Below are 11,823 nucleotides of genomic sequence, written 5' to 3'. Positions count from 1 at the left end.
CAGGCTATTGCTGTATGTCTATCATACTCTGCAGCCCGAAACATTATTGAAACAGCACGTCGAAACCCAATGGAAATCTTGATATGTTGACCGCATATGACGGCTTTCTCTCATAAATGCTGGCTTTAATTATTGCAGGAAAAAAAACTTGAAAAGCAATAAAATAATGTATCTTGCTTTATAATTTAATGAAAATGTAATGATGCAGGGAAATTAAAATCAGCAGCTCTACAAAAATGCTTGACTTTTTATTATACCATATTTCTGAAATCTGCAATAAAAAATTAATGTATTAACAAAGGTAGGAGTTTTATTGATTCCTTAAAGCTTTATAAAGATAATCAATGTTAATTCAGTGTGATTATCCCATTGATCACAGCCCTTTTTCAACCAAATTATAAGAAATCATTGTTGCATAACAATTCTTAAATAAATATCTGGTTATACATCAATAACATTTTGAGCAACCTTCCATAAGAAATTAAACATTCAACAATTAACATCAAGACACTGCATGTACAAGACAGATACCTTGCTTGCTTATAGAATTTTTAGAGTTTTTTATATTTATCTTACATGAACAAATTTTTGCTGAATCATCATTTAGTGCTACATGATAGTTAGGTAAATACAGCTCAGGTTAAGATGCCATCATTGGAGACACAAGGGAAATAACTATATTTTCTAGTGCTGTTGAGCATATGGATGCTACTAAAGAGCATCAAGTTATGAGTAAAACAATGAACATATCATTTACAGGTTAAAAAATAATCTAAAATCAAGTATCAGAGGCAATTAGCCATCTAAATGCAGAATAATAATCTTATACCTAAGTAACAATTAAAAAAACATTATGTTTACTAAAGGGCAGGTAATCTGAAGTTGCTTAAGACAAACATTTTGTGTATACAGAACCTGACAAGATGTTTTTTCTATTGCAATAAAAATAAAATTCATAAAGGTATAAGTTTCTCAAATCTCATGATAAAGACGTTTCACTATATGCATATCCTTCATACTTAACACACAGCCATTCAACTTGCTTTGCATCACAGTTCAAGTTCATTCAAGAAAATTGTCATGAATTGCCCAGTCACGTAGATGTAACTAATACAAGTACATTTAGATCACGTTTATTCTTGGTTAGTGCATTAAATGCATTTATTTGATCCAAACACAATAATATACAAAATAAAATTACAAAAAATGAGACAATGCAAGTGTTAAATGCATTCAACAGAATAACACATTTACATTTTTAATACAATAAACAGTAACTTTATTGCACCATTAAATAATCTGAAATTACAAAATTGCAGTTCACTGAACCAATTACATTTTATCCTAATTATGTTTAAATGAAAATGTTTCGTATTTTACTTGGAAATACAAATTTGAAGATTTTACATTTGGATGATTTAGAATTTAGAAGCTGAAATACACATAGAAGCAAAAGCTGTATGTTATAAAATTTAGGCACAGAAATGATTCACTAGATTTTCATTAAGTATATTTTGGTGGAAACCATTTATTATAATCAAACACTTTCAAATACTAATAACAAATTGGAATTCTAGGCACACAAGTTGCTACAAAAGTGATTACTAAATAAGCACAGACAGTCATTTAAGATGTCATGAATTAAAGGAAGAATAATAAAGCTTTGACACATGTGATATCAACTCTAAAATGCGGAGTTATTTTATGGCACAAAAACTTCATCTAATATGATCTATAAACATTTAAGAAAAATTATACATTTTAACGTCGCAAAGTAAGCATGTCAGAAGAAGTTATTTTACAAAGGATTAATTAAAATTATAAAAAGGCACTTACCTAATGCTACATAACTACACTTACAAAGAATATGATACACGAAAAATGTATTCACAAATATCATTTGAGCAATAACAGAAATGAAGTTTACTTCATGTTGTTGCTAATAATCATTACATGTGCAAAAAAACAAAGTTCAAATATGAATAAACTCTTCAGTTATTAAATGATTCAACTTTGTTTCACTAAAAAACAATTTTTCATTTAAAGGTAACAGCTATACCATGCTGAAAGAATTGTTCGCAAGTTGAATATTTAAACTGTTGTTCTTTTCTTAACACTAGCTTTTCATGAAATTCATCAATTTCACTCATTTATGCTAATTTAATATATGCAATATTTGGAATTTTCCAAGCAAATTTTAATGAAATAACTCAAAAGAGAAATTGCTGAAGCATCAAACTGACCGAGATGCTTATTAAAAGAAAATGAGAACGGGAAAAACATACATCTACAATGATAGGGCAGTACTTGGAGATTGAAAAAAGTAAATGGTATAAAAAGGAACATTCTTGTAGCATAAAGGAAAAGAATCAACACAATCAGATAATAAAATTTAGCTGAAATTAACTTCAGAAATAATGAAATGTGTATTACACTGACTATCATGCAATTGAAAATATTTTTTCTGGTAATAACTTGAGGTAGTCAGTATTGAGCTAACACTTTTGATTCAATATCATGCATGTATCAGTGATGCAACAGGTTCATACATTCTTGTGCTAACATAAGACTTTGGTGAAGTGTAAGTATTCCATGCACTGAAATATAATAAATAAAACATGAAAGGAGGTAAACATTGAATTTAGGCATTTTATAATGAAATCAGCTATGTAAGTTCGGTATTTAAATTTATTCAAATTTGTAAAAATACAAATTACATTTTACGGCTCATGATCTCAGAAGTATTCGCAACTCAATGTTTACAACACAGTAAAATATTAAATGACTTCGCACAAAGGTACATTGTACCTTACATAAACTTGCTGAAGTTATTTATAAGTATATTACATGTTAAATTTGCTATTACTTAAAATAATCTATATACAAAATATATAAAATGAAATACATAAACATATCAATAAAATTAAGTTTCAGCAATCAATAATACGGGAAGCACTGGGACATTCATGACAATGTAACTGCATCTCAGTGTAGAAAGGGAGGAAACATTTATGAAGTATTTTCTGTTATGTACATTAAACCCTATTTAAAAAATATTTTACAACAGAACAAGATGCTAAAAAAATTCGAAAAGGTTCACAAAATGGTTGTCAAAATCTCAACACAATAAAATTATTTAGCAGTCATGATGTAAGGTAAAGCAAAATAATTGCTACTAAGCACCAGTGACTGATAACAGTGGAATAACTGATGTTAAAAGCAGTAAAAATTTACATTCTAATACTTAATGTGCAGCGTCATCTGGGAGATCAGAAACAGAGCTCGGTCGGACTGACCGAGAAGAGTTTGTCTCAGACCACCTTCTTACCATATCACCATCTTGATTTGAACTAGCATCTTGCCTGACATGTAGTTGTGCTGAAACTGTGGATGAATCTAAACTGTGACTGGAGCTAAGAGAAACAGGAGCATTACCATTAACACTACTTAATCCAGACTCTGTTTTAGACTTTGGTCGTAGAGTATTTCTAAAGCCTTCAAAAAAGTTTCTCTTACTTTTGGGAGGGCTCTGTTGTGCTAAGTTTGCACGCTTCTCAAGAGGCAAAGAGTTTTTGCGCTGCCTATCAGAACTCTCAGCTACATTGTCAGAAATTTTATTTGGACTTGGAACTTCACTGTCTTGATTTCCGAGCACTGATGGCACCGCTAAGCTCTGTGATTGAGATTCCAGAGGTTTATCAGCAGCTTCTCTGGCACTTCCGATAGAAACTGTTGTGTTTTTTGCTTCAACAGTATCCGTCGATCGAGCTTTTTTGTCCCGTCCTGGATACCTCAGAGATTTAGAGGTAAGAGAGGCTCCTGAAGCAGCACTTGTTAGCTTAACTGACTTGTGAGCTGCTGCTGGGTGTGAGAGCGTTTTTCTTAAGGAAGGATTCCATAATGAGCCTAATTCTGGTGCAGAACTGTAACATAACTTTTCTTTTAAATTGTTTCCAACATACACTACTGAATGCCATATTTCTTAATGTATAATTTATTAATTTAAATAAAATATTGCTTATAAAATTTGGAGGGCATTGCACAAATTTGTGATTCATTAGTAAGAATCAAAATCGTAAAAACAACCTTGTATTTAGCGTAAGTATGTTGAAACACTCAATCGATTTCGAGGGCAATTAAAGGTCCCTCCTCATCAGAATTTTTTTTTCCTCCTGATGAGGAGGGACCTTTAGCTGCCCTCGAAATCGATTGAGTGTTTCAATATACTTACGCTAAATACAAGGTTGTTTTTACGATTTTGATTGTCACATTAGCGTGTTTCATTAGTAAGGTTTCTATTCACAGTGAGGAAGGAAACTGCGAAAGCCATTTAACTTATGGCTAAATAAAAATTAATACAAGCATGTAGGCAATACATGTTTGAAAAATAATACAAGAAGATCTTTAATTTGGTTGGAAGTATTAAAATATATACACTATTTATTCAACTGACTCTTTAATAAAACACACCACAAATGAAATGTTTTAATGCAAAAAAGTTAAAAGAAACTAAACAGCTGCCAAAAGGTGTCAGGTTTATCTCTGTTTTGCCCAATAAAGCATTTTATTTATGATTGGATGCACGCACACGAATGATTCCCATAATACACGTCTTTATGCAAAATCCCACAAATTCACATAAAGGGTAATATAGCGGGAGCACATATACTGCAAACGGTAAAAAAATGATTTCTATTATTCTTTTACATGGAGACCTTTTGTAAGAACAGCAAATCAGGATAAAATGACTTCATTTCTAATACATATTAAAAGCACAATCTTCTGTAGAAATGCCAGAAAAGTGCAGAATATATCAATTTTAACAGATTATCAAATCAGATGCATAGATGGTTGAAAATAAAATTTTTCGTATTTCAAAATTTGAATACAGCAGTTCATATTTACAGATAATTACAATGAATTCAGTTGCTTGTGTATCATACATTATAAAATATGGCATTTACATAAATATTAAAAGATGAAAAATTAAAGTTTCAAAAATGATAATATTAAAGTCATTAATATAAAATAATGAAATATACCACATAACAAGAGGAGTTTTATAAATGATGGATTAGACTACTAAGCAGGAGGATTTTAAATACACTTTAGTGAAACGTATAACATATCTGAAAACTAAAATTTTCTTTCTGCGAAAAGAGCAAGATTCCTAGACAGCCATGCATTAATATGATTTTTACTTTAAGCTCATATTTTAAAAGCGACAAATTTATGTTCTGTATTCATACACCAAGGAAATCAAATGACCAAAAAAATTAATAAAATTTAACACCGAACAGAGTAAATGTCTTTAGATTTTTAATTTAAGATTTCAAACTCCACAATACACTTACTGAACACATTTAAAATATGGAACTCTGAGTATGATACTTACATATCTTTGGTTAATTCCTTTTGATATGCTATTGGAGACTGCAAAGCTGAAATGAAAAAAATATTGTTTATAAGCTAGTACATAATTACCTACAGATTTCAGAAGGGCATTTTATAGTCAAGTAGCAGTGAAATTAAGGCAGCAGTTTCATCATGGGGAGAATTTAAATGAATTTTATAGGATTTTCTTGAAATTTCGCGATTACAAATCCCCCCCCCCGCGAATGTCGAATGAATTCGTAAATTCCAATTTTCATTATATGCGTAAATTCCATTATATCCATATATTATTATATTCGTAAATTCCATTATATCCAATTTCCATTTTAATTATTTTGTTTTTCGTATTCAGATAACTAATATTGTTCATCTTTCAGTAAAATTACCTGAGAAATGCACAGTAAAGTAATTCTATTCTGAAATCTTAAACCAGAACTTTGAACATTAAGTTTCACATCTTGCTAAATTTGTACCATAATTTTAGCTACAAAGTCGATTAGAATGGACAGTGAGTACTAAAATAGGCAGTTTTCTCTAAATTGCATGAAACAGCCTGTCCACTGCTATTAAATATTCAAAAACAGTTTTGAAGTACAATTCTTTTCATGCGAGTTTAAACGGATGACGCTGTCAGAGTTCTGAGTTTTTGAGGGAAAACGCAGGATACCGCCATGACAGAGGAGGAGATAGTCAAATAGACGATGTGTGCGCATTAAAAGAAGGAATTTTTCTTTTACTATGAAAGTTTTCTTGTAAATATTCATGTTCCTGCCGTCTACTTTTTACAGTGTGCAGAAATCTTTAATATCTCCATTAAATGTTCAGTTTAAAATATTAATTGAATTAGTTGATTATTTACCCCTAGATACTAAATTCTTCAACTATTTATGAAGTAAGTCATCAGAATTCAAGGCGAAAATAGTAAGTATCAGGCCTATAACATACACCGAAGGGCCATTACATTATGGCCACCCTGTTAATGACATGTAGTACTCAGAACAACCAGCACCTGGCGTGGCATTGACTCCACAAGGTGCTAATACCTAGTTTAAGGTATCTGGTATCAAGCGCTCACCAACTACTCCTGAAATTCCCGCATGTTGCGAGGAAGTAGCATGGCAGCACGAATTTGGCTTTCCAGGTGGGACCACAAATGCTCTATTGGATTAAAGCTAGGTGAATTTGGAGGCCAAGACATAACTTGAAAGTCACTGGAATGTTCCTCGAACCACTCCCTGACGATTCGACCCTTATGACATGGTGCATTATCCTGTTGGTAAACACCATCCACCGGCGAAAATACTGTTACTTTGAATGGGTGAGCCTGCAACGATGTCCACGTCGCGTACAGACGTCAAGGATTGTCCTATGGGGATTATGGGTCATAATGTGCTCCATAAAAACAATGCCCACACCATATTACCCTCCGCCACCGGCTTGTCTCCGTCCAACTGTGCATCCGGGAGCAAGGGTTTCGTTTGGCAATTGGCGTATTAGCATATGCTCGTCGATGTGATGGACCAGAAAACGTGATTCGTCGGACCATGCAACTTTCTTACATTCTGCTAATGCCAAATTCCGATGATTCTTGGCCCATTGCAGCCGTAGCTGCCGATGACGGACCGTCAGAGTAGGGATATGCTTCGGCCTCCGGCTGCGTAGGTCCATATGCAGCAATGTACGCTGCACATTGTGTTGAGAAACACTGTCTGGGTCGTAAGTGTTGTAGCTGGTGGTGATTTCGGCAGTTGTATTTCTTCGGTCACGGTGAACAATGTGTAGCACTCTCCGCTCTCCTCAATCAATGCGCCGTCGATGACACACTGCTGGCCGGCAACTTCTCGTTTCACCATCCATACACCACTTTCGATATTGTGTACACTTGGGAGTGGCCTATTATGACCATGAGACCAACTTGTTTGGTTCGGTGGGTTGGGCTGCGCCCACTATTGATACCACTTTCGATATGTGCTCACAACTCACGTGAACAGCCCACTCAAGGCGCCGTTTCTGATACTGATCTTCCCATTCACCGAGCCATAACGATTTTACTTTTATCGAAGTTTGATAAATTAGCTGCTTTTCCCATTATGTCGCTAATCCCGCTATGTTTGAAAGGACAGTTCAGTTGGACTTGATTTTTGACAGCCTTCAGCAAATCTGTTGCTTATATGCCCGACATGAAAAATGCCTTTAGGTGTTGGTTACTTTTAGAAATTAAGGCGATAACGCCGCGCCGTTAAAGGCGAAGCTAATACAATTACTCGGGGTACGTATGTTAAACTAAAGAGTTGCATCTGGGCGGAGTTGTTCGAGCTGTGAATATCATCTCTGCTGGTTAAGAAAGGTCGATTCGTCGGAGCCAGTCCAAAGACTGACCGCGAGAACTACTGCTGGAAAACAGGCGGTCCGTTGAAATGAAAGAAAAAATTAATCTTAAAAGTTCATGCTGGGAGAAAATCAGCAGGTGCTTCTGACTTAGTTGATTAATCTTCACTGTCTGAGAATTTCACCAGAGTTAGTGCAGCATTAAATCCTGCTGTTAATTTCTCAGCAGTGGTTTTTAGCTGCGCGTATCTTGTCTATGTGGGAGATGCTGCTGCTCAGGAAATTGCTGATCTTCTTGGTTTTGGAGACAGTTAATAGCTTCATCAAATTCTTTCGGAGGAGGTTGGAGGGTTTTTCTTAATTTTTGCGCTGTACAGATATTCGGTAAAATTCTTCTATCTTCTTCAGCTTCTATGAGTTTAGATAAATCATTAGAAGTAGGTGGTGGAACTGCAGGCTTTTGCGGGATCTTCTTATTATCGAACCTCTTCTTAATGGCAGGACATCCTAGGTAGGAACATACGTGATGTTCAGAGAGAAACAGGCATGTTGGTTTCTCATCAGGTTTAAGGGGACAGAGTTGACTTCTGTGGTGTTTGCCACACTTACAGCATCGCTCAGGATTTGAGTAAAGGTGCTTTGAATGTCCAAATTACTGGCATCGATAACATTGTATTATCCGTTTCCTAGGGGTGAACTTCTAAATTTTTACATTTACGGTAAACATATTATTCAGTTGGCGTATTGCTTGACCTGTTTTCGTTTTCTTCAATTCCAATAGGAATATTAGCAGTTTCTCGAAGATGTTTTTCCGACTCCTAGTAAATTGCTTTACCTTGATTATGGGATAGTTACGTCTTTCTAAGTCCATCTTAATTGTTTCCTCAGTCACAGTCTCAGGTAAGTTCTTCAGCACCACTTGGATCGGCTTCTCGCTCAGTAGTTGAAATGAATGAAATGGTATATTCTTTTCCTAAAGTATTTTAGTGGATTTCCTTCAGATGTCAATCGTTTTCACATTCACATATAGGGATTTAGATTTCATATCAGCTTCAAACTCGTCATTGCATACATTAATTAGCATTTCATGCACTTTAAACCAATCAATGTCATTCTGCTAAAAACTATTGGGGGAGGTGCGTTTCTTCTTCTTTGGCTCCAACTTCCTCAAAATTTTCGGTAGAATTCTGCACTTGCAATTTATTTTCTTTAGCAATTTTCATGAGGACTTCTTTTCTGTACTTTTCGCCGTGATGGTTAAAGATGGCAACTGGAAAACCTAGGGGAAATCCAATTGCCCTCTTCACCATCATTCTGTTTAGTATCTTCGGTTTTACTTTTCTTTTGAATTTGTCCATCTAGTTCTGCTTGTCTGGTACTCATCTCAGGGTTAGCAAAGCAGGGTTTCCTCAGTGTTCTTAAAACAGCATCAACTCCATACTCTTAAATTATTTTCGACAAGTAATTTTTCCTTTCCTCTTCATTCAGAACTCCGTCAGCCTGTCTGTTCATAATTTCGTCTGTCTGTTCATAATTTCGTCTGTCTGTTCATAATTTCGTCTGTCTGCTTGTTCCTCCTTCCAGTCTCTGTAGCCGACATCGTTTTTGCCTTCTTTTTATTTTTCTTATTTTTGGAAGAAATCACGAAGTCGTCTTTTCTTACCGGGTAAGTCTTAATAGATTGGAAAGAACGCTAGAATCGGCCATCTCGCTTAGCTCATCTTTTTCCGAAAGATCACGCGGTGTCCTAAAAAAGGACATTTTCGTTGGTTGCGTAGGCTAATGTTTAGAAAGATCCTTATCCGCGCTAGTATTGCCAGAATATCGCGCAAGGCACGACGTGTTTGGCTCATGAAGCAAAGCCCAGTGGGCACAAGACGTTAAAGGTTCCTGATAAGAAGTCGGTAAAGTTATTAAGGTGATAATAGGGGGTGACCATGCGTCATTTAGCCACAGCAGAGCCAGAATACAAGAAAAACCAGATTCAGGAGCTGTGAGGAATACTGTGGTGCATGTTTATGTTGTTGCATTGAATAACAAAGACAAATGAAACAAGTGTAATGTTTGGAAAGCAACTTGCTTTATTTGCCGCGATTAACCTGCGAAATTGCAGGTTGTGTTCCGGCTATCGAACTTTGGTGCTTCTAGGAGCGCTGCAGGTAAGGAAATGCCGAACGTAGTTCTCGTGGAGACAGGATAGCAAATGCAGGGGGTGTGACCAATGTCATGTGATGAGCGATAAGACATCTGGTTGGCGATGAGGTATCCAGGCATCTTAGCGCTGTAAATCTGAAGTTTTACAATAGTTATACATAAAATAGTACTAAATCAACGCTGCATAGCCTCTTTATGTACTTCAACATCAGCCGCGCACGTGCAGTGGTTTCGTTCTGGGCGAGCCCATTGTTACAGATGGAGGGTGGTCATAATACATTGGGTGTTCGGTGTAGTTATTTCTGCTATAGCTACATAGGCAGAAAAATATTCTTTTTTCTTTTTGTGCCCCGCCCCCTTTCTGCGGAAAGTCTTAGTATGAATTCTTGACAGCCGCTGAAGTTGTTGCGAAATTATTAGTGTAAATTCTAGGTTGCAAAATTATCGCAGACTTTCGCGATTTACCTCACTCTGAGAATTTTGCAGCTTTTTTTCTTAATACAGTTATTGCCCTAGTTATGATCATAGTTGTTGAATGAATAATTATTTCATACAAAAGTAAAAATACGAATTTTATTTTCGGGCACTAATTTGCTTTTTAGTGAAATAAGAATTAAACATTCTGTATTACAATAATAATAATAAAAGAAGCAGTAAGTATCTTAACGTTTAAATAATCAAATAAATTGCACCAGCTAAGATTTTCAGTCATTAATTCCTCTAAAAATAGATTTCGTTATGCAGTGATTTATAAATCAGTTAAAAAAAAGAGTTAAAACTATATGTTTTACTAACAGTAAATGAATATACTGACACTGACTATTCATTTAAACTAAGAACTTAGCACAGGAAAATCATTTAATTTAAAGACAGAATTGAATATTTTAAATGTATTTATCTGGAGAAAGAGCTGAAAATCTGTAGCTAAGGCATTTCTGAATTTCAGAAAAATCACATTACAATTTATGTTTATTTGTAATAACATTTAACACTTAGATACAAACACTGATTCTGAAATTATTCACAGATGATTAAAAACAATGGATTTTAAAATGGTAAAAAGCAGTATATTATGCTGTGTCACTATTTCTACTGGTCCAAAAATCATGAAAAAGTCTTTATATATTAAAAACTAATGTAATAAATTAAAAAGTAATTCTTATATAAATATACCTCTAAGAAAATCAAGCTGAGTATCTAGAATAGCTCTTATATTAGATACCCATTCATTTCTGTCTTCGGTAGTTTTCCCCTGAATAACAAAAGCCAATCCAGCTTGTAACGGATCTTTTGATTTGAGCACAAATTTAGTAGGATCTCCATCCTCAGAATGCTCTTCAAGTGCCATTTTATTAACCTGGAACATCATGGTATAATATAATTTTGAAAGGAAGACCATACAAAGATTTTTATAAAACAGGTAATCGGTGATATATACATTAGATTCTTAAAATTTAAAGGGCCTCTTTCTCTTTTATGGAAAAGCAGTTTTTAAGTAACATTTCTTAGGTACGTAGAAAATGATACAAAAGCTTTGAATAGGTAGCTCATCAAATAATTAAAAATATTAAAGTTAAAAACTTATTAAATTTGGTGACCAATGCTCTGTAACACACAACTTGCAACATATTTTAAAATATAACTATTAGTAAAGATTATCTGAATAACGAATTATGTACAAGATATTTCAAACTTAAAGTTAGATTATTTTATTTTGAATACAGAAAAACATGCGAGGAATATCTGCCAAAAGGAAGGGAAGCCTTCGTGGAGGACTTTCTAAATGGAAATGGTTTGTATTCACATGTAAAAACTATGTAAATTGCTCGTGCAGTCATCCCGTTCGCCGGCACCTGAAGCTGGGTCAGACTGCTGAGTAGTCTTACCCATTTGGCCTTTGGCCACTTGTGAACAGTATGAAAAACTAGCTTGGAAAAATTATGCAGC

At 34.5% G+C, this 11,823-nt stretch overlaps 1 protein-coding gene across 5 annotated transcripts in view; it reads right to left on the bottom strand.

The window, feature by feature from the left end:
• Positions 1-227: 227 nt before the first annotated feature.
• Positions 228-11,823, bottom strand: part of LOC118197628 (triple functional domain protein-like) — a 430,606-nt gene continuing 419,010 nt past the window's right edge. For 3 of the 5 annotated variants that reach the window (XM_085809357.1, XM_085809359.1, XM_085809361.1), the window contains 3 exons: positions 11,050-11,233; positions 5,396-5,441; positions 228-3,923 (listed from right to left, as the gene is read on the bottom strand). In XM_085809357.1, the coding sequence (XP_085665483.1) occupies positions 3,245-3,923; positions 5,396-5,441; positions 11,050-11,233 (909 nt within the window). In that variant the 3' untranslated portion in view covers positions 228-3,244. The remainder of the gene's footprint in view (positions 3,924-5,395; positions 5,442-11,049; positions 11,234-11,823) is intronic. The other 2 variants (XM_085809358.1, XM_085809360.1) reach the window with 2 other exon arrangements.

This window comes from Stegodyphus dumicola, chromosome X2 (assembly GCF_044657685.1).
Source record: "Stegodyphus dumicola isolate Sdum_Otavi_A_Nest chromosome X2, ASM4465768v1".
Taxonomy (NCBI): domain Eukaryota; kingdom Metazoa; phylum Arthropoda; class Arachnida; order Araneae; family Eresidae; genus Stegodyphus; species Stegodyphus dumicola.
Note: the sequence above shows the minus strand (reverse complement) of the source record. Positions and strands in the feature narration are given on the sequence as shown.